The sequence below is a fragment of the Xiphophorus hellerii genome, chromosome 1, assembly GCF_003331165.1.
Source record: "Xiphophorus hellerii strain 12219 chromosome 1, Xiphophorus_hellerii-4.1, whole genome shotgun sequence".
Classification (NCBI taxonomy): Eukaryota; Metazoa; Chordata; class Actinopteri; order Cyprinodontiformes; family Poeciliidae; genus Xiphophorus; species Xiphophorus hellerii.
Window position 1 is genome coordinate 29219524 of NC_045672.1, and position 27400 is coordinate 29246923.

General features: G+C 37.1%; 1 protein-coding gene across 3 annotated transcripts; it reads left to right on the top strand.

Moving 5' to 3' along the window:
• Positions 1-1169: 1169 nt before the first annotated feature.
• Positions 1170-27400, top strand: mical1 (microtubule associated monooxygenase, calponin and LIM domain containing 1). 3 transcript variants are annotated; one of them, XM_032558833.1, is made up of 25 exons: positions 1170-1317; positions 3675-3728; positions 8909-9250; positions 11029-11236; positions 11723-11830; positions 11939-12034; positions 12208-12363; positions 13720-13820; positions 14066-14323; positions 15072-15187; positions 15797-15923; positions 16168-16237; positions 16375-16522; positions 16967-17142; positions 18577-18683; positions 18875-18937; positions 19054-19309; positions 21512-21579; positions 21672-22419; positions 23168-23283; positions 23367-23474; positions 24122-24215; positions 24885-24978; positions 25168-25241; positions 26313-27400. In XM_032558833.1, exons 3-25 carry the CDS (start codon positions 8993-8995, stop codon positions 26504-26506), a joined length of 3744 nt encoding a protein of 1247 aa, XP_032414724.1. In that variant the 5' UTR covers positions 1170-1317; positions 3675-3728; positions 8909-8992; the 3' UTR covers positions 26507-27400. The 3 variants fall into 3 exon arrangements, with proteins under 3 accessions (XP_032414724.1, XP_032414714.1, XP_032414734.1); XM_032558823.1 differs by having other exon boundaries at positions 8942-9250; XM_032558843.1 differs by having other exon boundaries at positions 8942-9250; positions 21672-22410.

Genomic DNA, 27400 nt, shown 5'->3' on the forward strand with positions numbered 1-27400 from the left:
CTCATCTGGCTGAAGATTATAATTTCCATTTTATTCATCTAAAGAAAACCTTTAATCCTCTTTCAATTCTAATGTTTCTATTTATTAAAATTATGTATGTATATATATATATATATAGTGACAATATGTGAATTATATATATATATATCTATATAGATATATATCTATATAGATATATATATATATCTATATAGATATATATATATATAGATATTTGTTTCTCATTATATTATGTTATTTTATTGAGTCAACAACTGGATTCATAAATATGTCTACAATAAATAATATAAATACAAATATATTAATATAGAAAGTGACTTTTTAATCCATATCTGTATCTCAAGTGCACTACTACAGAGAAAACGTCAAAAATACTTTTTGTGTGTTTTCACAAACAGACTAAAGGTTTTGTGAATCTTTATTTTGATTCACAAAATTGAGAAGTCGAATCCGGTTCAGGTTGAGCTGTCCATTCAATTTTAAATTTTAAATGATCAGATAGACTTCAGAGTCCTTAAAACACAGTGATATGACACCTTCATTTAATCCAGGGTTGGAAGTTATGAATTGGGCTTCTTAATCAACCGTTTCTTATAATTCACATTGTCTTTTTTTTGTTTTAAGATTACTGCTTTCCCAGCCAGATCACTCATATGTTTGAATGTCGTCATGTTATTTTAAAATGCTGAAGGATAAGACTTTATTTGGATGTAAAAAAAAAAAAGAAAAGGCTTGAAATGGAGTTGGTTTCATAATCTTTAAAAAATATGTTTTCAGTTTTTCTCTTTCTTGCTTTAGAAGCCATTCATGGAAGATTTCTTACATTTACTGGTTTTCTTAAATACAAGACTTTTCAATCTAATTTGAAAAATGAACTGAGGTCAATTCAGTGTTTCAGAATTAGGATTAATTGAAATGTATAGCTTGAATTTAAATTACTTTTTTTTGTAAAGTGTCTCGAGATATTTGTGAATATTTAAATAAACGTAGTTTTTATCTGTGATATTGCACTTAGGACAGGTTTTTAACTATAAAGAATATAGAAATTAATGCGGTAGCGAAAAATATTTATTATTACTTATTTTTACTTCCTACCCAATCCCTTTCAACAACTCCCTGCCGCTAGCTCGTGACGTGTACTCGCCTGCTGTGCCAGAAAGTCCCGGAAGTTGGTGCTTTTTCATTTGCAGCGAGGGGCGCGAGCTGAGGTGAGCTGTGTTCTGTTTACCTGCGCCTATCAGGGGAGGTCGGAGCGAGAGAAAATCAAACAAACATGGGAACCGGGATATAGCTTCACAAAAGCTCGCTTCAGCCCAGGTAATTAAATTAAAGTATGCTAATGGCATTTTAAATGTTGTGTGCCGGTTTCTTTTGGTTACTTTATTTTACTATGGTGTTCATTGCTACTTAACTAAATATTCCTTGAGTCGTTTTATTGAGCCACCACGGTCACAGAGCGTTTGTGTCCACTTCGTAATTTGTGAATGTATTAACTTGTTATATTAATTACAAGTTTACATAAACACGAAAGTGTTGTTTGAATGTTCTTTCAAAATCTGGCAGCTCTTACTGGGTAACATGCTGAGACTGCAGCCTGCTTTGATACTACAGACACCTTTTACTCATCAGCTTCATATCGTTGTGAGCCCAAACATGTCAAAGCGTGAATTTAAAATATCTCAAAAGAAACACAGCTTGATGACTTCAGAAACTGACATCTCTTTTTTCCTTTTCCTCATCTCTCTCTCTCATCTTTCCTGTTAAAATCTCTTCCTCTTTGTGTTTTCTGTGAGGAGGGAGGTTGATTGAGCAACACTCATGCAATAAAGCCCCCTGCAGCTCAACCCACTTGCTGTGGGGGAAATGATGTCAGTTCACATTGAATTTCTTGTAGTTTCTGTCAAAATCTTGTTTATTTCTGCCTTAACAAACTTATTCCTTTAACACAAGTAAAATGATAGTGATTACTTTCATAATTATGTGTCAAACAGTCAACACAGTCACCCACAGCTCTATATTTAATGCAGCAGTGTTTCAACATGCGAAGCGTTTGTGGTTTTCTGCATCTGCATGTCTCAAACCTTTTTCAAACAACAAACGGCAGGTCGAGTATAAATACACCACCCTTCTGGGGAATATTGTGTTATTTTTAGGCTTTGACGGCCTGTCTTGTCTTCACAGACCACTTCATGCTTAATTAAGGAAGCTGTCTCCCTTTGTAGCTTGTTGCAACACTGAGAGAAATGTTTTCTGGTCAAAGACGGCCCATTTGGTTGCTGTTCTCAGTACTGTCCACATAGTAGCTGTTCAGGTATTGTGCTTTATTGTTTGTATGTACAGTCATCCTGGCACGTTTGCTTTAAAGCTGTTTCATTTTCTCTTTTTAGCGTGCAGTCTCTTGATTGTTAAAAAGGCGTGCAGGGAGGCTTACAAAAGAACATACTAACAGTCTATTTTCATTTCAGATTAATCACTTTAATTCTGACGAACTGGAAGGAAGTGCATTTTTTAAGCTATGCCATAAGTGAAACATGCTTTGTCATAATCTTCACTTCAAGGAAATGGCATTCGGTGTTGCTTTCCCTGAACTTCCTTTCAAATTCTCTGTTGTTGTGTTATTGTAACGGACTGTATTTCATCTGCAGGGCTGCGGCAGAAATGTGACTGTCAGTTTAACATATTTTAACAAGGAAGTGGTAATTTTGCGTTTGTTACAGGAAATGTCAACCAACTGAATTTTACATTTCAAGTGTTCATGTGCTGTGTTTCATGCAACCATATGGAAAATGCAAAGCATTGCAAATGTGGGCAAGACGGTCTTAAACGATTCTTTTCTTGCTATGAATGTTGCTGCTAAGTTTTACACATACCGCATAAATAGCATACCGCAGGTGCTTGCTCTAGTTCCCTAAGCAGCCCACCTTTAGCTTTGACCCTCTGCGATCTCTCTAATTCTTATCTTTGCCAAGTTTTGTCAGGAACCACTAAAGTGAAGTAAAATTATCTTGAGAGAGTTTTATCAGCTGTTTTACTCTACAAGGTCATGAGAAAAGTTGCACAGGAACTTTGTGGTTAGCAGTGTTGCCCTACTTCAGGGAACTGTGCTGTGGCATTTCTGTTTGCGTTTTCTCTGGGTACTCTGACTTCCTCCCACAACCCACAGACAGGTATTTTGGGTTAACTGGTAAATTTAAGCTTGTTTTGCATGGAAAGACGATTTTATTGACACCCTGTTAACAATCTAAAAATTCTCGATGTAACGATTGGAGATTTCTGGCCAAATCCAGATCTGCCCATTTAAATTTCAGCCGATACTGATTTTCATTTTTGTCTGTCTGAAAAAAAAGTCCCATTTTAACTGTCCACAGTTAAAGGGGACTGTGTCTGATTCTTTTTTTTTTTTTAGATAAGATCAGCTCTTTATGTAAATATTGCCAATCTCCCAAAATGAAGGAAATAGGTGCTGATGTATTGGTCTGCCCCTAAAAAAATTTCATAAGATAAAAAGGAGGGAAAGTCACATTAAACAGCTTTGGTTTTAGTCAGTTTACCTGCGTCATAATTATTGATACCCTTATTATCTGCTTAAAGTTTATCGTTATGAACAATTGAACATTTTGAAAGTTGATCAGTGTTTTTAGAGACATCTAATATCTGACTTCCTGTTTCCTCAGGACAATAGAGAAACATTGACGTGTCCAATTTGACCCCCTCATTCTACTGGACAGGTATGTGGGATACACTAAAGCTCTCTTTTGGGTTCTTTTTTTTACTACACCCTCATAGTTTAATAACATCTTCATCACCTTTTATTCAGTTAATTATCATCTGCACCACTGTGTTTTATTCCTTAATTTTTATCGGTTTAGAAATATTTCAAAATTGACAAGGTTGGTGTAAAAAATGCACTTAAGGTTGTTTCTCATGTGATTATAGTAATGCACTTATCATTACTATAAGTATGATAACCACAACAAAACAAATCCATAATCTGTTGGTCCAAATCTCTGCAGCAAGATTCTCAGCTTTAACAGCTCTCCCATATTAATATCTTTGCACTACCTCTTCATTTTAGAAATAATTTTAAAACTCTTAACTTTAATTTTCAGGATCATGAATAGTTATGCTCTTTTAACTAAAGCCTTCATAAACCAGTATCTGATATTAAAATTGACATTACAGCCGATAACCAATATTTAACAATAATCTTCATATTTTATTTCTTTCCCTACCCTTTCGTGAAAAAATGAATACACCACTGACGTTGCTTCTCTGCTTCAGTTAAACACACCTCATGACCAACCGTTCCCCTCTTTAACATTGATTATATCATCCCAGTTTCACTTACAGGACGAATACCGATAATATTTAGCTAACGCTAAGATCGACTGATACTGATGTTTATGCTGGTACATCCCGCATCTATAGTTCCTTTTTTTGTCTTCTTAATAATATTTCTATTTTCCTGCTCTCTTTGTGAACTTCTTCGTGGTTTCTATCTGTGCTAGAAATATAAATAAACTTACTAAATATGATGTGACATAGAGGCCTACTTCTTTTAGCCACTGGCCACTCTGTTGGACTGTGGCCCAAATTTATCTTACCACCATCCACTGGAGGGAAGAGAAGGAGGCAAAAAAATGTACAAAGCCTGCTGTTACAAAAATGCAGTAGAGTGACATCTTGCAGTTGCCAAGTCTCCATAATAACTTTTAGGATGCTGCCTACATGCCAACCAGTTTTTTGGAAGCTACACCCAAAAACAAACCTTCTGTCCTACGTTCACGAGTTGTTACGTATTGCTAGGCCTTTAAGATGAGACTGACGTTGAGTTTTTCAACAAAAGACACTGTAACTGGTTTTAGACTTAAAAAAGAAATGTATTTTTGGAAAAGCTCCTTGTTTCCATTGTTTAAGTACGTCATGTTAAAAAGTCGGACAATAGCAACACAGTCGGCAACAACTTCTTTTTCACTATTTATAAAATGCATATCCATATAATTCCTTGTGATGGCCTGATGAACGTTGAAGCAGATATAAATAATAGATTTTACTGGAGAATCTGGTCCTGTATCGACATCAGAGTGTGTATCTCTTCACAGTTTGGCAGTTAAAATACTCCCCCACGTTCCTCCTGAGTGAAAACTTGTGACTCGATTTACTTCACTTTAAAAAAATGTCACATGGTCAAACTTTCAGCTGATCACTCTGAGTCTTGTTCACATCTATTCCCTGATCACTAATAGATCTATTAGTGATCTGATTGTAACTGACCAGATACTGATCAGTTCCATGCAGGCTAAAAATTGTCTGATTCTAGTCGCTGCCTAATTTACTGGTGCACCTATAATTGGTGAGATTCTTAAAAGATTCATAAAATAACTGATTTGTTTTGCAGAGATCAAAGTCAGTGCATCTGTACTGAGATGTACTGACTCTATATTATGATACAGGGTTTCTATTGTGTTAATTTGTCTAGAAATTAGGAACCAGTTGTGTTCAGCTACTTCTTTTCTGGAAAACAACACAGAATGGGAAGAGAAAGCAATGTTGCAGCTGTTATTGAAAGGTTATCTTAACTGAAAGCTTCTAACTTGATGCAGAAGAAAAGCCTATCATTTTGCTGTCCTGTAACTCAGACTACATCTTTAAGAGGATTAAAATTGTATTCATTTTATCAATGCTGCTTAATCATAGTGCCTACAGTGTTCTGGAACTGCGAATCTTATCGGGTGACCTCTGAGGGAAATGATCTTAAATCTGTTTCATTAACTGTCTACATCATCAGTTGTTCATCTGGTTCTGATCAAGTGGGTTGATTTTTGCCTTGGATAATATTCCACTACGATTAAATCAGCTGAATAGATTTAGTCTACATCTTATTTCAGTGATTAAAACAATTGTAATCAGGATACTGTCCCACCACTGGTTAAATTGTAAAAGGGATTTTTTTTAAATGAACATTAATTGTGTTTTTTTTTTCTTCTCAAGATTTGTTTGCTGCAAATTAGATTTTTGGGATCACAATGGTCATCACTGATAAACATATGCTTTGGTGTTTTCTAAAACAGTGTAAAGTAAATACAAAATGAGAACACAGAACTAAATAAAGTGGGACGTTGTGTGAAATGGTTTTTGCTCCATTAGGTACTTCTGTTTTTAGATAAACAAATTTTAGTGTCAGACAAAGCTTATCTGAGTAAATACAAAATGTGGTTTCAAATATGAGTTTCCTATTTCAAAGAAAAAAGTTCTTCAAACCAATTTAGCTCTGTTTCTCCCCTCTAAATTTTTAAATTGTTTAAACTATTTCACAAGCTGCAAAAAGACATAGTCAATGCTAAACCTGTAAATTCAAGGAACCACTCAAATGTAACCCAACTGATGACTAAAGTAGGTGAAAGGCTCTGAAAAAGTACACCATCATGGCTCGATAGAAAGAAAGTGAAGAACAGATAAGAAACGAAGTCATTGCCGTTTAGCAGTGTGGAAAGGATGACGAAGCCGTTAACTGTGGGACTTCAGTGCGCAACCGTTTTTATACACATGAAAACTTGAAACTCTTTGTGAAACCTCCCAGGTGTGACTGGCCCACTAAAACCTCTCCAAAAGTGCATCAGTGACTAATTCAGGAGGTCTCGGAGGAACATAAAAGATCATTTAAAGCTAATTTAGCAAAGTTAGTTGTTGGGTAAATTCTAGTGACAGGAAATCTCTAGTTGTAATCGATTCGCTTCTTTCCTGTCCAAATATCCACCAAGTTTTCTTCTGAAATCTTGTAGTTTCACTGCTGCTGCCACCAATGTTGGTTTTTGCATTGACATCATCGCTTGTACCTCTACTGACATTACTGTGCTGCAGCAACAAGTTGTTTCATTTGTCGTAACGGACTCTTACCAGTTTTACATGTTTATGTCCTATTTAAGGCCTCGTAGTCGCACAGTGTTTGCAGAGCTAAAATCCCTGCTGGTCTCAATTGTCTCAGTTAAGGTCAGAGTTTGTGATTCAGCAAGAAGAAAGGGAGCAAAAATAACCTCCATGTGTGAGTTCCAAGGCTAAAACCACTTCTAAACAAAAGGAACACAAACACCCTGTTAGCATTTTCCAAAAAAAAAAAGAACACCTTGATGAGGCCAAAGAGTTTAAGGAAAATATTCTGTTCATTGACAGAACAAGGAGAAACTTTACGGAATTAGTGCGTCGTGTTACATGGGACATAAAATCAACCATTTGAGTGAAATACCATCAAGTCTAGAGTCAGACATTGTGGTGTTAGTGTGATGGTCTGGAGCTGCTTTTCTGCATAAGAACATGGTGATTTGAAGCGATTAATGAAAATATTAATCATCTCTAGTGGAAAAATCCTGAAGGAAAATGTCTGACCATTGTTTTGTGACCTCAAGCACAAGCAAGTAAACTCAAGCAGACTTGGATTGGGTTTGGACAATAATTCAAAGCAAGCTGGCAAGTCCACCCCTAATTGACCAAAAGAAAATTAAATGTAGGTATTGGAGTAGACGTAAATGTGATTAAGATGCAGCATCATAATCATACATAGAAAAATCCTCCACTGGGGCTGAATGAAAACAATTCTGCAGAGACGTATGGACCAAAACTCTTCCACAGTTATTTTAAACACTTAGTGGCAGCTGTAGTTGACAGTAGCACAATGAGTTACTAGGTTTATCCATCCATCCATTTTCTAACACCCTTGTCCCTCATGGGGTCAGGAGGGGTGCTGGTGCCTATCTCCAACTAACGTTTAGGGCGAGAGGTGGGGTCACCCTGGACAGGTCGCCAGTCTGTCCAGGGTTACTAGGTTTATATGAAGTTACTTCATAGGGCTAGGTTGCTTTGACATTAGTTTGTTCAAAAACAAATAATAAATCAAAAACAGGAGAAGTTTGTAAGGAGGTAAGTATGTTTTACAGGACTTTAGGTAGAGATGCATCAGTCAAAACTACTGTGATCTTTGATATATATATCAGATTTTTTTTTAATAGGTAGGGGATCAATTTTTCTGAAACTTTGAGGCCTGCTTTCTCACTAATCTTGTTTGCAGAGTGCCAACATTCAATGACCTTATCTTCCTCATGTATTTTTAGTTTTTGTTTGTGTTTGTTATAATTATAAAGCCCATAATCCACACATGATAGTTATTCCTGGTTTTGTTCTGGCCAGTCACATTTATTAATATCTTCTGTCATTTCTCTACAAACACAAAAACCATCATGCACTTTTTCTGAGCTGAGTAATAGCTTTGTCTCATAAAGGGAAATAATCTTCAAACCAAGCTACTTTATCAAAGAACCTGCGAAAAACTGTTTTGTTTGTGTGTTAAAGTCTTATGAATCAAATCAATGATCAGTGAAAATCAGAATTGGCGGATCAGACCTCCAAAGAATAATGGAAATCTGTATCAGCCAGAAATAGCCTCATATGTGCATGTTTAAAAATAATTTTAAACATGAACATTTGCACACCCCTGTTAATAAAAATAAAGCTAAAACAAGTTTAGGCCTGTTAAGACACATGGAAAAATGTTTATGTAACTCACTCATACACACTGATTCTGACACGTCCTCAAGCTGTGTGTGAGAATGACACATAAGACGTAGGCAGGTTGTTCATTTGCAAAGTCATAAATAAAAGACACATGACCAGCCAGAGAAACGGCAGAGGGGAAGTTTTTATGTGACTCAGACGACCAGGTTGCTTCTAGCCATCAGCGTTTAAACGTTTGGACTATAATTAAGGGACCATGTAGCGGGAACTTCCCATTACACAGCAGGTAGAAAATCCTAATGTCTGGATCACCTTTATGGGTGCAAACAACAAAGAGTTGGACTCTGATTACTTACAGTAAACGTTTTCTCACAGCAGATTGTTTTTTCTTTCCTTGTGGCAGGTGATAATTCCATGATATTACTTCCTTCCACAGTTCAGCTTAAACTCCAGCGACTGAACAGATCTCAATCTCCTGATCCCAGCCATGGCAAACAAGGAACCTGTGAATCCCTCTCATGCCACATTTGACCTCTTTGTCCAAGCCAAGACTTGTCAGGAAGTAAAGAAGCACTTCACAGAGCTCTGCAGACAACTGCAACTTGATCCCAAGGATTACAGTAACTTCTACACAAAGCTGAAGGAAAGTCTGAACTACTGGAAGGCCAAAGCTGTGTGGACCAAGTTAGACAAAAGAGCCTCTCAAGAAGTTTACGAGCAAGGAAAAGCCTGCGCCCAGAACAAGGTGCAGTACTATTACACTTCTTGTTCTTTCCATTACAAATTTAGGAGCTGATTTTAACAGCAATGTTGGTATCTGCAGTGGTTAATGTTTTTCTTTTCATGTTCCAAGGAAGCTGTAAATCAGTTTTAACTTGATACTGATATCTGCCATGTGTATTTATCTGCTGCTGAACAGGCACAATATCTTTCAGATTAAAAATCTTATAAAAGGTTTTCCATGCTTTCCTTCAGAGCAGTCATTAACAAGATGGAATTGTACCTCAATTTTGTACAATAACTTTAAGGTTTGAACAAAATTAAACTCCCCATTTGTTTATTAAACTCCCCAATATGATTTCCCATAGTGGGGATAAAGCCACAAGAGGAAGTATAGATAAATCAGTCTAATAATCAGTAAAAAATTAGCTTGAATGATGAATTATTTTCTTTGAATAAACAATTTCTGTCACAAATATAAAGAAACTGAGAGATTATGTTTTTAATTAAGATTTACTGACCACCAATAGAGAAATTACACTTCAGCTAAGGATTACAAGAGAAAAACAAGATTTATGTTAATTAAGAAAAATTATTTTAATCACACCAGATCATGCATATTAATGATTTACTAAAGTAGAAAGAGATATTCAAGGAAAGATAAAAACTAATTATTTTAATGTTATTTAACAAATTAGTTGTTACAGGATGATGGGGAGGTTGTGAACGAGAAGTTGAGCATTTAAATGTTTAATATGTAATTTATTTTAAGAGTTACTGATCCCTTATCACTGTAAAGACGGAGGCTTTGCAGACTTATTTCAACTTGAAATACCAAACATTTAAAAAAATAAAGAAGATAAACAGCATTAATCTTTATGAAGAATACAAAAACAGAATTAAAACAAGGTTATTGTCCAACTCTTATCTTTTAACCTGGAACTAGGTTAGATATGACTAATTTTATTTTGAAGAATGTTGACCTGGAAACATAGCTGACGTGCAGAAAAAAGGAAACAAAAAATAGATTCATACCCTTAACTTTTTCTTTTTCTTATTAAAATCTGGAGAAGTTGATTTGACCTCCTTCAGACCCACTTTGGTAAAGATTTATTTGGTTCTGTTTTCTGTCTGAGTCCAAGAACTCCAACAATGAAACATTAATCAACAGTCTGATGTGTAACGACTGCAAAATGTAATGTTTTAGTTGTTGACTTTGTATTTTTCTGATGTATAGCACTTTGAAATGCCTTGCTGCTGAAAGGTGCTATACAAATGAAATTTGATTTGATTTGATTTGAACAACACACTGATAGTCAGAGCTCAGTGGGAGGAGTCATCACAAGGTCGAATAGCACCAGAAATAATAATAAACCATCTTTTTTAGACTCGGGCAACCAAAAACTTAAATAATATGCTACTGTTTAATAACTGAAAGTTTTGTAACACTGAATTTCAAATGTATAATTATTCTAATAAATAAGGAAACCTAACTTATCAAAGTTTAACACATTAATGTTTAAAATTAGGATTTACTTAAGATGTTGGCACATTCACATTACATCTAGACGACTTTTAGATAACGTCAGACATTCAGACCAGCTTCTTTAAGATCATAAAACATTTGTATTTTTAAGTGCCAGGGTAAAAGGTTAACTGTACTAAACCTACAAGTTCAGTGAGGACATTTTTAAAATGAGGTGAAAGGTCAAATAGACCTGCATGTTCACTACAAAATATGTTTTTCCCATATTCCTTTTTATGTTTCTGAATGTTTTGTTTTTTTTCTGTTCTTTCTCTCAGTGTCTGGTGTTGGGCGCGGGACCATGTGGGCTCAGGACGGCCATCGAACTGTCCCTGCTGGGAGCTCAGGTTGTGGTTCTGGAGAAGAGGGAGGAGTTCACCAGGAACAACGTTCTCCACCTGTGGCCCTTCACCATCTATGACATCCGAGAGCTCGGAGCCAAAAAGTTCTATGGCAAATTCTGCTCTGGTTCTCTGGATCACATCAGTAAGAAACTTTGACAGAATTATGAATACGATTGCTTGTTTGAACTGAAAATTTGTTTGGTGAAGTAAGAAGTCGCACTGCAAAATCACAAAGTCTTACTAAGTATTTTTGTCTAGTTTCTAATGCAACTATCTTAGTACACTATGGATAGTTTTCAGGAAGATATAGGAGCTTGTTTCAAGTAAATAATTTCTCAATATTGATATAAATGTACTCGCACAACTAACAAGGTAACACGTTTTAACAAGGTAAAAATGTCTTGCTATAAGTGAAATAATCTGCCAGTGGAACTAGCATTTTGTTTAGCAAAATTAAGCCTCTATATATTGGTGAAAGGCTACTTGTGAGTTAGTTTTGTCTTATTTCAAGTGTACTAAGATATTTGCATTGGAATCTACTTCAAAAATGCTTGGTAAGATTTTGTGTTTTTGCAGTTCGCTCATGCAAACTTCTAGTTAAACATGAACTTTTTTGTTTTATTTTCAGGCATCCGTCAGCTGCAGCTCATCCTGCTGAAAGTGTGTCTCATCCTCGGGGTGGAGGTCCACACCGGAGTGGAGTACAAGGGTCTTATTGAGCCCTCTGTTGAAAAAGGTACCTCATTCAGCAGCTTTACGTATGTAACAGTGATGTGTTTACAAAAGATCAAAGAATCAGATGTAGTTGAAGTAAATACAGCTCATATCTGATGTTTCTGTATAGGTTGGATGGCCAAACTACAGCCTCCGTCTCATCCTGCTGCAGCCTTCGAGTTTGATGTTTTTATCTCTGCAGGGGGAGGCAGGTTCGTCCCTGAGGGTACGGAAAAAAAAAAAAGTCATCACTTTATTTCACATTGTTCTAGTTTAAACAGGACACTTTCTTTGTGAATGACTATTACCTTAAAACACAAAAGTGCACTAGTGTTATTTTTAAAATAAGTAAATTCACATCTATCCTTTTTTCTTTCTTTCTTTTTTCCTGTCTGTCAGGTTTTAAGCATAAGGAGCTGAGAGGACAACTGGCTATTGGCATCACAGCCAATTTTGTCAACAGGAACACGGCTGCTGAGATCCAAGTACCAGAGATCAGCGGAGTGGCCCGGATATACAACCAGAAATTCTTCCAAGACCTGCTCAACGAGACAGGTATCATTCCGATTAAAATGTGTGCTTATGGTTGTTTAGAGAACTAGTTATTAAGAGATGTGACTGTTGCACCTGGTGTTTACATCCTGTGGAACAGTCACACAGTTTTATGCTGCCTCGCAAGTAACACCTGCAGCACAAAACACGATAAATAAAGGTCAAACTGGTTAAAAATATGTTAACTTTTTTTTTTTTTTTTTAAATGGGCTGCAACATTTAGGTGAAAGTTAGAAACCAGCAGGGTTTCCTAATTGTTTTGCTGTGTAGCCAGACTAAGTACTTACAACACTAAAAGATAACTGCGTATGTTATGCATTAAAACCCCATAAAGCACATTTTCAATTTGTGGCATAAGTATTTAATTTTGACATTTCAAGAGAAAATGTTAACATTAAAGCCGTGGTAGTTTTATAATTTTTTTTAAGGTGTCATTATGTCCTGAAGAGACAAGTAATCTGAAAAAGTCAACCTCCTCTGATTTCTCTGAGGAATCTTTGTGGTCCTACTGCCATCTGCAGAAATGCATCCATCAGAAACAATCAATCAGAGCCAGGAGAAATGTCTTAGCACTGTTAATCATGCTCGTGTACACACTGCTCACACCCTACGTACAACTTCAAGATTGCCGGATTGCTGCAGCTATGGTAATGGCAGAGAAACAACTTAATGTTGCCGTAAAACTTTCTATCCGCCGTCATCAGTTGCCATGGTAACAAGCCCGCACATTTATGGCAGACTCTGCCTTGGAGGGAGGAGCTGTAGCATAGCAGAGAGCAACAGAGGGGGTGTGAGCAGCGCGTACACGAGCATGAACAGTGCTATAGCCCTTCTCTTGGCTTCGATTGGTTGTTGTTGTTTTTTTTATAGTTAGTGACAGCTTTAACATGTCTGTAAAAAAAACCATAAAACTTACCTGCTATAACTTTTATAGTGTATTTTTTGTAGTCTACTTGTTCAACTAGTAATATCTGCTGAATTATGTTTTTCCTGTTAGAATATAAAACTTTTTAAATTAGGTCAACTATATAAAACCTGACCAAAACAAAAAGCCTGCATTTTATAACTTCCTAGCCACATGGTAGGTATAATAAAGAATTATTTGCAATCAATGCTCTGTGTAAATACAGATTAGGAGATTTGCTAATCCTCCTTTTTTCAGGGTCTTCTATTGAACTTTAATCTTTCAGTGCATCCTGCTATTTGCTCTCCTGTCTAGAATTAGTTTAACAAGCACAAAACTGTAAATAAACTAGCCGCTACAATTGGAAAACTATAAATCTTTCTGATTTGTTATGTCTTCACTGGCATTTTGTTCCTCTAAACCCACTTTTCTCCCTCCTCGTTCTTCTTTTCCAGATATTGATTTAGAGAATATTGTGTACTACAAAGACGACACCCACTACTTTGTCATGACAGCCAAGAGGAAGAGCTTGCTGAAGAGGGGAGTCATTAAACAGGTGAGAACAACACATCCATTACCAAGAAAAAAGTGTGTCTTCTTGGCTGAAGCTCTGGCCTAGAAAGAAAGCATTCGAATCAGATAAACACAACAGCTGTGCTTAGGTTTCTGAGTGAACAGAAGCTGCTAATCAGATCTTCCTTCCTGCAGAATGCTCAAGGCTAACACAGTAAACAAAGTAGAAAGAATGTCATTGTTCATGTCATGAATCATCAGATACAATCTTTCACTTTCTGTCATTAGGACTACAGTGATGCAGATCAGCTGCTGGCACCTGCAAACGTAGATCACGTGGCGTTGTATCTTTATGCTCACGAAGCGGCATACTTCTCCACTGGAGGCCAGCTGCCGGACCTGCAGTTTGCTCTGAATCCGGCCGGTCAACCTGACGTGGCCATGTTCGACTTCACCTGCATGCACCGCGCAGAGCACGCCTCGCTGGTCCGAGAAAGGAGGGGCAAGAAGCTCCTAATAGCTCTTGTTGGAGACTGTCTGGTGGAGGTAATGGACTTCACTTAAGAGTCGTTCGTCTTGGTTCTTTGGAAACCAGTCTGATAACAAAAATGTAGGGCGGCTGCATTGTTAATCGGTGAGCCTATGAATCTGTTTATTTTTAGAGACTCAAATGACAATAGAAATGGCATTAAGCTTTCATTTTGCAGAGTCACACTGAAAATAATGCAGAAGTTTGAGAATCTAATTTACAGCTTATTGTTAGACAATAACACAGCTGTTTACTTTAATTAAAATGTGTGATGAGTTATAAAAAATATTCCCCATTCTTAATGCCGTGCATAAAAAATATTTTGAGTTATATGTATTTTTGATTAATGTTCTTATGGTGGCAATGATAATATGTTTTTCTTTTGCAAATTAGATTTCATTCACTACTAACTAAAAAAAACATCTCTATAATAAGAAAAAGTATAATTTAGTTTCAGTCCTAGATGTAATATATTAAAAGCCAACAGTAAATGAATGGATTCCAATATTATATTTATTTATGCATCAAATAATATATCTTTCACCTTCTTTAGATTTTGACTAAACAGCATCAAAAAACATGTTTGCTGATTCATTTACCAACCAAAGAAGCAAGTCTTTCATTTTGATCCAGTTAATAGATAGAAAAACATAAACTGCAGCTTTTTCTATGAAAAATATGGAATATTTAATATAATAGAAGGTCCTACTTGTGTATTCTTATCTTAAAGTCTCTCATTTACTTTTCACTGTCTTCACTCTGCAGCCGTTTTGGCCTTTAGGAACAGGCATCGCCCGAGGGTTCTTGGCTTCGTTTGACACAGCATGGACGGTGAGGAGCTGGGGGATGGGGGTCCAACACATGACTGTCATTGCTGAGAGGTAGGTGAATCTGATTAAAGCCAAATACTGCAAGAGATTTACACATTTAAACTACTTATCATCATACTTGTATGTCTTCATGCTGCTTTTCTACCCCGGCTAACAATTTAGTTAAAAAAATCTGTGTGGGGATTAATGATACAAATGGCCCTTCCTTAGGTGACTGGAGTCAGAAAGAAGCATATTACAAATGGGAATGTTTTTCAAGAGCAGTATTTGTGTTTATGGGAGAATGATTGCTGTGTCATGTAGTCACAGTTGTATAGTAAACTAAAAAATATGTAATAGTTCTTATTGCTACTTTATAGTACCACAAAATGTTGTGGTAAAACCTTTAAATCCGTATATCCCAGCCCTATTAAGCAACCATTTTCTCAATGCAACATAATAGTGAAGAGTTGTAAGATGATTAAGACAATGTTGTTTTGTTGTGTTATTGTGCAGAATGTGTAACATCTATTGAAAAGTAATTCAACTAAATTCAGTTCAGTTTATGTATATATACCAGAATCAATACAATCAAATACAAAGCCAATGAATGTATTGTAATTTTGGTGTTTTTGCTTTGACTTTAATTATTCTGCTTTAATTTCTTTAAAAATAATCCAGAGAAAGTATGTACCAGCTGCTCTCCCAGACCACAACCGAAAACACCAGCAAGAAGTACCCTCTGTACAGCATCGACCCGAAAACACGCTACCAGAGAATCAACCTGTCCGCCATTCATACTCGCCAGGTTAGCATGCTTATCTGTTGTTTGCTCAACTGAGACTGAGGTCAGAGTCTCTCCAGCTATCACGGATAATTTAGAAAGGTTACTGTTGAAAGAAAATCTTAGAGGCAGCAGTACATTTACATTAAGTAGCTCAAAATGACCAAAATGCATTTAATTTATGAAAAAATTACGTGTTTAGAAGCAGTTTGTGAACTTTTACATTACTTAAAATATGATTTCTGGCATTTTCCACCACTTTATTCAGGTGCAGCAACTATATGATGAGAAAAGCCATTCATTAAAGCTGAAGGAAAATCGGGCTCACAAGCGTCAAGGTAAGTTTCTACAAATTTGATCACAATGACACCAGTTAGTAGTTCCTCTTTAAATAAGTCCAGCCTTATTTTTTGTAGATGACAAATGTCATGTTTACTGATCTACTGGGACTGATTGCAATGTTTTGCTTCCTCAGATACAATGAGTGGTTTTAACGAGTTGTTGAGATGGTGCCAGAACAATACCAGAGGGTACGACAATGTGAATATTAAGGATTTCAGCCAGTCCTGGAAGTCCGGCCTCGCATTGTGCGCTCTTATCCACCACTTCAAACCTCATCTGATGTGAGTTGCAATCTTTGTGGGAGTGATTGGGTTGTTATGATCCAAGCATGGCCATTCCTCCACCAAATTCTCTGATAATCAGTCCAAGATGTCAGTAGCTCAGTATCTAAAATGCAAAAATAGTCTGAATTAAGTCAGATGGTTTTGCATTTTATTTTGCAGCAAAATTGACTAAATTGCTGAAAAAGGATCCAAAAAAACTGCTGATTAAGCACTACACAAAATGAACTGCATGAAAAGTAATTTCTGCTAAAAAATGTGTAATAATATCTAAATGTCATCTGTGGAAATGTATGATCATAGGTTTTAAGTGGATGGATGTTCCTTTAATTCTAATTTCCTAAGTATAAAATGTTTATTTACCAAAAATTATTTCATTGTTTTGACTGTCCAAACATCTGATGATGTAAATGTTTGAATAATCTTTCTCTCTTTCGCCCAAAGTGACATTTCCTCCCTGGATGAGGCGAACAGAGTTCACAACAACCAGCTGGCGTTCAGTGTGATCAATAAGGAGCTGGGAATCCCTCCGGTCATGTCTCCCAGTAGTCAGATCGACAAGCTGTCCATGGTTGTCTACCTCACCCAAATCAAAGATGCTGTCACTTTGCCACCAAAAGGTAAATAATTTAACTCAGGTGTTTTTATGTTCTAGAAATTTAAATCTGAAAATTATCTCAGTTCAACTGAGACCATGGAGGCACATTTTTATAAATTAGAAAATCATTATCCCTGTTTCCTTCCAGTAGCAAATTCAAAATGAAATTTTAAAATGTTGTGATGTGTGAGTTAGGTGTATTTCCATTTGCTGGTTTGAAGCAAATCAATCAGGCTTCATAATTTCTGCAGACGTTGACGCTAGGCATGGTTGTAAATTCCAATTTAATGATTCTTAAAACTCCACAAACCTGTCCGTATTATTTTTACTATTTTCTCTATTGTCTGTTCAATGGGAGTAGGAATACATTTGAAAATTTAATTAAATTTCTCCGTGCATTTTAGTGATATAAATTACACTTCTTTTTGTGACTTGTGTCTTAACGAAGCATATTACAAATTGATATGTTTTCAGTTTGTGGGGCTAAAGGAGACGTATTAAATAGTTCTTACTGCCAACTTTATCATTATCACAATCGTACCACAAAATATCATGACATGTAATAAGTAATCTTTATGAAGGCCGTAAATTCTCCTCTTCATGTACAGGCCGTAAAACTAGTTTTCATTCGCTGTGAGTTGATAAGTCAAGTCGAATTATTGAAATAAATGAACTTATTCAGATTTATTGAGGTGCAGCTGTGCTTCTGAAGACAGTTGCTTAGACACCACGCTGCATTTGCATCACCTTAATGAGTCAGGTGTTTTTCCTACAAAATGTATTCAGTGGCGCTGTCTCTTTAAGACCAGGGTACCCATAATTCACTGGGCTTAAGTGGCTTGTGCCGTGCTCAGAGCCAGCCTGTACTGGTTGTGTTGCTCTCCTCCACTGATCCAGCCCAGCAGCGGACAGAGCGAGGGAGCGAGCAGTGGACTTTTCAGGCTCTGGGGTGGGGGGCAGTCTCTCTTCCAGGGCAGATATTCCCTCCACTGTCAGCAGCAGAGGTATTTTCACACCAGGATGGTAATGCAGCGTAGACCCAATCGACTAGTGGCGGCGAATGAGCTGAAGTGGGCGTGATAGACGCTCTCATCTGCTTTGCTGCTCTGCTCGGGATCGGCTGAGCGATGCGCAGGCAGGAGGGAGCAGTCGGTCTCCAATAACCTCATCTGAATGAGAGGAGAGGGGGAGCATCGGTGATACTGGGGATGAAGAGTTTTGGTTTGGTTTGGTTTGACAAGTTGAAATCTGCTGCTGTGACGGCACAGAAATTAGAAGCAATAATCAAATAGGATGCAGCTTACCTTTTTAAAGCTTTAAAAGAGAAAATACAGCATCAGAATTTATCAAGTAAAATTGTAAATGGGGAAATGGTGAGTATTCAGGTGAAATCTGCATCAATTTGTTTCTTCTTTTCTTTCTTTCTGACATTTCTTTCCTTTTCTGTTGCTGACAGAACCTGCAGGGCCCCTGCCACCGACCACATCTCAGAGTCTCTCTAGGACACAGTCAGCTGTCTTTTTCCTGAGCAAGCTGAAGCACCTCTCACTGCAAAAACAAAAGGTAAGCCCACTGACTTAGGGATTAACAGCCTGCAGAAATATCTTATTAGGATGTTTTCAGACACTCTTACTTGCTGGTCTGAAGAAACAGATGTGTAGTCTCCTCCTTAGTTGGTTGATATTTTGTGACTTTTAAGGTTCATAATATTGCTTTTTGAGGTCCTTGGATGCGATTCTCTGTTTTTGTTGCAGGAAAGACAGGCGACTCTGAAACGAGGTGCACAAGCTGAGAAAACCATGGAAGATGAGAAAACTGTGAGTTTTATTTGGTTCTTCACTTTAACTTTCAGTGTTTAGTAAAGCCAAAAGAAACTACTTTTACTGTCTTTCTCTACTTTTATTTACTCATTCTTCCGTTTGACCTTCCTCAGACATCAGGGCTACCTGCGTCTCCTGAAGTGAATACAGTTCCTGCTGCTGCTGCAGCTGCCGCCTCTCCACCACCGGAACCAGAACCAGCTGAGATTCTGACGACCGACAACGAGCAGTGCTACTTCTGTGGGAAAATGGTGTACGCGGTGGAGCGCATCAGTGCTGAAGGGAGGTTCTTCCATCGGAGCTGCTTCACCTGCCACAGCTGTGACATCACCCTCAGATTAGGAGGATACGCCTTCGACAAGAACAGCGGTGAGTTAAGCATTGTTTGCGTCTGAAATGGTTTCAGTCACAAAAAATACTTTAGTTTTATTTCATATGTCAAATAAATCAGTCGTATCTCTTTTGTAAATCTCATTAAGACGAGTCCATATGAAGTGTTTATGCAGATCGAAAAGCAACCTGTGCTCATACTTGAAGCTACTAGTCCCCACCCACCACTCAAAGTGCAGGTTTGCTCATGCACTTTGGTCGATTTTTTTTTTAAACTATGATTACGATTAAAGGCAGTGAATACATCCATATCCTGCAGAGTTGTTGAATGCAGGATTGAGTGGTGATTAAACATTTTCTACTTGCACTTAAGAGCCAGAGATGAAAGATGCAAAGAGCTGTCAGCCCTAGTTTGTCAGAGCAGATGGAGCTGGAAAATGGATGGGTAATTGTTTCTTTGTGTTTAAATATACATTTTTTTCTCACTACTGCAGTCTTTAAAGTCTCTTTAAATCTGCACCAGGATCACTCCTAGGAGAGCTTGCTTTTTAATGATTTGTAGCAAATACCTAATGGACATAGTTAGTTTAGCATTCCTTACCATTTTTTAAATTAATTTTGCAGTGAATTATTTTACATTTTTAGTATAAAGAGGTATAAGAAGAAACATTTTATTTCTATCTGCTATTTCAGTCTATTTTGAGCACTGAGGTTTTTCCACACAACTTTTTACAGTTATGCTATTGCCATGAAAATGCCTCTGCAAGACGAAAACACTCGCTGGATTTTTCAGAGGTTTCTGAACCTCAATAACAGCCTAAAATAATCCAGTTGAAAAGACTTTTGCTTTTATTTCAACAGAGCACTTTATTATTGTGACCTTGTCAAACTGTGGTATTGATATTGTGATATTTAAAAATTGTAGCTGAAAATTTGAAGTTTTTCTAGGGCCCTTGTAAATGGATATTATGATCTCATTGAGCTGCTGAATCAATCTTTATTTCTTCTCTTTTTCTTTTCCTCATTTAGATTAAAAATTAAGCATCAAAAAGACTCTTAAGCTAATGGCAACTAAGATGGCAAAGGGGGGCTTGGATTATTGTAGTTATGTAGTGTTGAGATGGAACAAAACAAATGAGGAATTGGGAACCACAGACTTGTTTAACCCTGAATAGAGTTACAGTATCTGACACTTTATACATGGGTCAGTATCAATCTAAGCCCCATTTGGTTGAGAAATGCTTGATTTTTAAATCTTACATGTGTTCAGGGTTTCCACCTGCTTGATTTGTGATTTATAAGCTCAGAAAGGATCTCATCTTTGTGGGTTTGTACCAAATGTTTTGTTTAAGAGGCTTTTGACTGCCTGACAGGCTGATTTTCATTTAAAATGCTGCCTAAAAAATTCACAGCCTCCTTTGGTCTCACGGCAACCAGTACAGCTGAACGTTGGCACAATATTTCTTTTATGAGGCGGAGATTTGCATATTAAAAACAGCAGCAAACGCCATCAATCATAATGGGGAGCCCACTGTGACCCGGGCAATTTTGGAATATGACTTTTAAAGCCCAGAGGTGGGCAGAGTACCTGAAGATTGTACTCGTGTAAGAGAAGCACTACTTCAACATATTTTTACTCAAGTAAAAGAAAATATTTTTTAAAAAGTCTACTCGTGCTGAGTAAGTGATCAAATTATAAATCATTTAATATTTAAAAATTACCTAATCAGGTGGACCTAAATATAAAATAAAGTGGGAATTTTGGTATTTTAGGGACCAGAATTCATATTAATTCATTTCAGTAAAAGAAATAACAAAATCAGACAAAATTAAATTTTTTACAAATTCCTGCTGTTTTTTACATCCCTGCTGGGATGAATAAAGTAATTCTATTCTATTCTAAATTGATTTTTTTCAATATAAAGTTTATGAAACTTTGACAAAAACAGCAGGTGCGTGGTGAAATTTTGTTAAGACAAGTTTATTCTGCATTAAGTGGGTAGAGAAAACAGAAATTTGAATCAAGTAAGAGTAGCGATATTTCATAAAATTACTGAAGTAAAAAGTACAGCATAGTAAAAATACTACTAAAAGTACATTCTTTCAAAAAAGTCACTCTGGTAAATGTGATTAAAACTACTATGATAACTATGATAAGGAATAACATTTTTTGTTTGCAGTGCTGATATTTTTACAAAAGGAAAACATGTGAACACATCTTTACCTCTTCTCTTCCCACAGGGAGATTTTACTGCGAGATGCACTCTGAAGATTTGTTGCTTACTGATGGTGTTGAAGCATCCTGTGAGGTGGGTCACTGACCAAACAGACCGGAGGGATTCTCTCGGTTTATTGTCAGTGCAGTGGTTTGTATATTTCACTCATAACTTTGTTTATTTAGGACATCAACGAAGATGAAGAGAACGGACTTTCCAGTGAGAGCTATACGCTGTCTCCATCTTGTTCCCTCAAACAAGAGAGTGTCTCCTCTACTCATTCAGATGACCAAGAAGAACCGGATCAGATTATTCATCATTCCAAAGGAGACTCCCAAGAACCACAGAACCCGAGCACTTTTCCAGATCCTGCAGCTAAACCTGAGATATTGGAGCCCACTCAAGATGAGGCGGTGCCTTCTCCCGTTCCAAAGCCACGCCTGTCCCGTCAGACGACCCCCACATGCGAGCCCTCGCCACCAGTGGCGAAACCTCGCAAAGTCGTCTTGACTCCGCAGTCACCTTTTCTTGAAGCGGCTCCAGAGGAGACCTCTAAAGTAGGACCAGATGTCTCTCTCAAACCACTGCGAAAGCTTCAGCTGTCCGTCGAGGAGCGGAACGAGCTGGGGAATCTGCAGAGCTTCAGCGCAGACTCGGACTCCGAAACCCAAGGCGGGTCGTCCTCCTGCTCGTCTTCCTCCGCAAACGCAGGTGGGCCTCCTAAACAAGAGGGCCAGGATGGACAAGAAGAAGAGGGCTACTGGAGCGGGAGCACAGCTAGTCTCATCCGTGAGAAGAAGAACCGTCACTGCTTCAAGAGAAAAGAGATGCCGAGCGGGCAGAACCGAGTCCGGTCCAAGTTTTCACCCTGGAATCTGTCCTCGCCGAGGATCAGCAGAGACTGCCGACTCACAGTCCATCCAGGCAGAGTCGGTATGTGGATCCCTGATCTTCTGTTACGGGGCAAAACATACTTTACGCAATATTCAGTGAGAACATTGTTTTTGAAATCTTTTAACCGTTATGGCTCCTTTGAAATACTTGGAAAATCTCAAACACTCTGCTAAAGTCTTCCAAAACTTTGTACTCTTTGACAGCTTATTTCTTCTTCATACGTCAACCTAGAAACTTAATTCAACTTTTGAACAAGTCACAACATGATGAGCTATCTTCAAATGATTCAACGTTTTAATATCCCTTATAATTTTTTTCTAAAATCACAAGTTAAGTTTTATGGCCATTTTAATTTTTACAATGTAATCCAATTGATGGGATTCTTCAACTGCCACAGTGCAAAAAATAGCACTTTCTCAAGTTTTGTTTTTTCACCATCAAAATGGTGCTGTCTGTACATATTTCACTATATGGAAATAATTATTACATCTAAACATGGCTATGGGCGTCTGCGTTGAGGAAATATAAACCTCTTTGCAATAGGTCTTAGTTTTTCTTTCAAACAGTTGTGGAGTTCAGGCATGTCTCACCTCTTCATGTTTGTCTCTTCTGCTATTTTCGATCTGTCTGTCTTCTGGTCTTTCTGTCTTCAACTTTGTTCAGCTTTGTCTCTCTTCAGCATCTTCCAATCTGTTCTTTCAGCAAACTAGCATTCTCACGGATGTTTAGCAAGAAACAGCATTTTTTTTTCTAATTTATCTAAATTTTTACTCTTCTCTTAAAACAGAGACAACCTTCCAACACGTTCATAGCACATCAGAGGATGGTGTTGATGATGATGATGATGACGACGATGATGATGACTATATGTTTGATGAACAGGAAGACTTACTTGACATGAAGGTAAAGGTGTGAAGATTTTGTATTTATAATAGGAAATACACTTTATGTTATTCATGTGTTGAATGTTGTCTCTCTCCCTGCAGTTGGAGCCATCTGACCCAGTTCAGGCAAAAAAGTTTGAGTTGAAGAGGATGAAGACGCTGCAGAGGCGAGCCAAGATGAGTGTAATGGATCGCTTCTGCAAAGCTCAGGTTAGAACGAAAGTCAAATATCATTAACATATCTGTTGACTTAATGTACTTAGACCTGGTGTTGAAATGCATCCTGGGTAATCTGAGCAACTCTTCTCTACATTTTGTAGATCTAGCAGGTTTTTGTGTCAATTTCGTTTCATCAACTTGTTGTTTATTTAATGGAACCTAGTAGAACTGAACCTTTCCTTCAAAATCTGCATGGTGCAGGACATTTTTCGGTTCATCTTAATAAATTAAAATATCTTCCAATTCAAAAAGTGAAAGTCATATAGATTTGTTACTTATAGAGTAATAAGTTTCAATGCTTACTTATGTTTTTGTTTTATTAGCTTTAATTATTTCCATGAATTTTGTCAACCTTTTGGGATTTTGCCGCAAAGGAGTGGAAAAGATTAAATACTGGTTTTCTGCTGTAGCTCCGTTATAAATGTAAATAAATAGCCTTTATAATATCTTTGAATGCTGTTACTGAAACGGCTGTGGCTGGTTAACGACTAAAAGCCCTCTCTACGCTGGTTTTACTTTGTCGCCGGTGTTGATGTTTACATAAAGTCTGTTTGTTGTTTTCTCTAACCTCACTGAACCTGAAAAAACATTAAATATGAGGTCTGCTAATGTAAAATAAAATATTACGTATTTTCCAGTCAATCCAGCGTCGACTGGAGGAGATTGAAGTCTCCTACAAGGACCTGGAAGAGAAAGGTGTAAAGCTGGAGAGAAGCCTGCGTAGACAACCCAGTAAGTCTTTTATTTGTTTTTTAAATTAATACTTATTGCAGTTTGTTGTTGTGCAGTTTTTAATTTGTTGAATTTCTGTTTTAACACAAAGTCCTTAATCAATTCTCTACTTGTCTGTGTTATGGCTATTATACACCCATTGCCTTTAGACAGAATCAATATTATATTTTGATAAATGCTTGTTTTATTTGGTTATTTGTTTTTACTTCTGTTCAAGTTTAATTTTCCCAATTAAATTCCAATAATGTCTGAATCAAGTGATGCTGCTGTAAGGGGAAAAATATATATTTTTTCCTTCAAACCTGGTGCTAAAATCCATCCTGAATTTGGTTGTTAATTGCAATTTAATTTCCCTTTGGGATCGGGAAAGTATTTTTGAATTTAAATTTGATTGAGCGTCTGTGCATTCATTCCTAAGGTTAACATGCAACTAAACCCACATTAAAGTCAGCTGTGAACACAGTCAGTTTCTTACATTGAAATAACAAAAAAGCAGCTTTACTCCATTTGCATATTTAGAAGGAAAATGTTTCTATTATTTTTTTGTAAGTCATCTGAATGTATGATGCAACATGTGACCCATGTCAAATTTCAAATGGTTCTCTGATACTTTTAATAAAAAAAAAAACCTAAATGATTCACAATCTATTTGTTTTCGCCCTCGTCCAGACGACAACGGTTCCTCTGAAACGATTGAAGAATGGATCCAGCTGGTCCATGAAAAGAACGCCTTGGTCTCGGAGGAGTCGGACCTCATGGTGGAGTAAGTCGCAGTGTATCAGGAAACGAGCGCAGCCATGGAGTTAATAACAGCAGACCTTTGAGCAGCCGGTGGTCACTGTTTGCTCTCTCCATGGCAGCACTGCGCCTTCATGTTGCCCGTTTAATGACCTGCAGCATCAGCAGGATGTGCTGCAGACACGGCTGAGCTGTAGTTTGTTTTTCTCCTCAGGTCCCGACAGCTGGAACTGGAGGACAAGCGCAGCACGTTGGAGCTGGAGTACAGGAAGTTAATGGAGATTGAGGGTGGGTGGTTCCGCCTCGCTCTGAATGCCATGAAAAGATACAAAAATTCAACTTATAAACATCCAACACTGCAGTATTTTATTTTGCATGTCGCTGCAGTGCTTTGTTTGTGTGCTGTTTTTCTCCATTCTAAACATCTTGTATTAAAGCACAGTCAGTAAAAAATATCTAATACTGTTGTTTTTTGCATGATGGACTTAAACTCGTCATCAGCCCATTTCTTTATTCAACTAGCTACTTGTTTACAGAAGAGAAATTACCATCTGAAAGAAATGAAGCCAGAGCAAAGCATCTTCTCTAAATCTGTGATAGGTTTTAAAGGCAGTCCCTCCAGATTTTTTGTGATTCCACATTCACAGAAATTTGCACAAAATCAACAGATCCTCACATTTTTTATGTTTATGTAAAATTAAAGATTCAAGGATTTTATTTTATTTTTATTTTTTTGCCATACCATTTCTCAATTGCTTGCAGTATGAAATTTGAACTCAGATCTCAGATCAAGAAGTCTAACAAATAATGGAGTACCATATATGAATTTTCTGCAAAAAATGTCCAAACCATTTCGTTTAAGTAATTACTTACTCCCACCTGCAGGTGGGAGTATTCGACCACACTACTGCCTCAGTCTTGATGAGTAATAAAAATCAAGATATTTAAATTCTTAGAATAAAAATATTTTTCTTTTTTCCTATTTTTTTTCTTCTATATGTAGGTTTTAAAAGGGATTTAATGAGTTAAAAATATTTCTAAAGTAGCACCACCAAAAATCAGTGGTTTTTGAAATTATGATTTCAAAAACTAATATTGAAATCCTGGATGAATTGATTGTACATTTAACATTGAAGTATGTTTTTTCAGTAGAGATGCACCGATCCAATATTAATATCTGTATAGGTGTATAGGGGCGAAAGACTAATCGAACCATCGACCATATTGAGAAAAAAATCTAGATAAGCATCATGGACAAAGTGGATCGGTGCATCCTTATATTTTTAGCACAGAAAAATATCACTTGTTTACAAGTAATTGTGTTTTTATGTCTGTTGTTTTTTTTTTCCTTTTCAACAGAGAAGACACCAGAACAAGAGGAAGAAGAAAACCAGATCTTTCAGCAGATCCTTGAGGTGGTGGAGATGATGGACTCTCTAGTGACATTTTTGGATGAGAAGCGGCAGAAAGAAATGAGCGAAAACGAAGAAGCTCTCTCCATCAAAGAGGCCAAAAGACACTCCAAGGCAGGAGCTCAAGTTCAGTGGGCTTAAACGTTCTGCACACACACACAGACACACACAGGCCGGATGAACCTGCACAGAGTCCAGGTGACGCTTTTTTTAATGCGAGGCTCAAACTTGGAACCTGAACAGTTAAATTTTGCAAAGCCAAAGATGAGACGACATCATTGTTGGAGGCGGCAGACTGCCAGCGATTCCCTCAGAGGAAGAAAAGCTCGAGGTTGTGTGGATATCCTGGTGTTCACAAGTCCTGGCAACAAACTTTATTTGAAAACTGATGTTTACACGTCTGTTAAGCAATTACCCGGAGACTACCTGCTTTAGTGTCATAAACCTGAAGTCGAGATAAATCAGAGATTAGAAACCTGCAGAAGGACCTTCAGATAAACACAGGAGGGATTCTGTTTCTGCAGACATGTTGGTTTATTGTTTATAAATGATTTTAACTGTATGTTTAATTACCACAAAACTCTCATCCAGGATATCTAGATTCTGTTTTATATGTTTGCATACATGATATACACGAGTGGGACCTACAGTAACAGAATGAGGGATTCAAAGTTTATGAGATTCTTTTTATATTCAGTTTGTTTTCATCTGTTACTGTTGATGAATTTTGTAGCATTTTCAGCTTTCTGCCGTGTTCTGTCTTCACAGCATGCTGGTTTGATAATCTCAGGGCTCGGCCGTTGAGTTGTGCAGGGTCACATGTGGTTTGTTTGGGTGTAAACTGGAGAGGAAAACCATCCAGAATGAGACCAGTTGGTTGGACTTTAATGCCTTCATTCATCATTTGCAAATGAAAGAAATTGAGACTGGAACGGCTCAGTTAATAGAAGCCTTACGCCATATTTATCAACCTGCTGCCATTTTGTGCCATTTGAACCCCTTCACAGTATATCAAATAAAAATATCACACTTTGA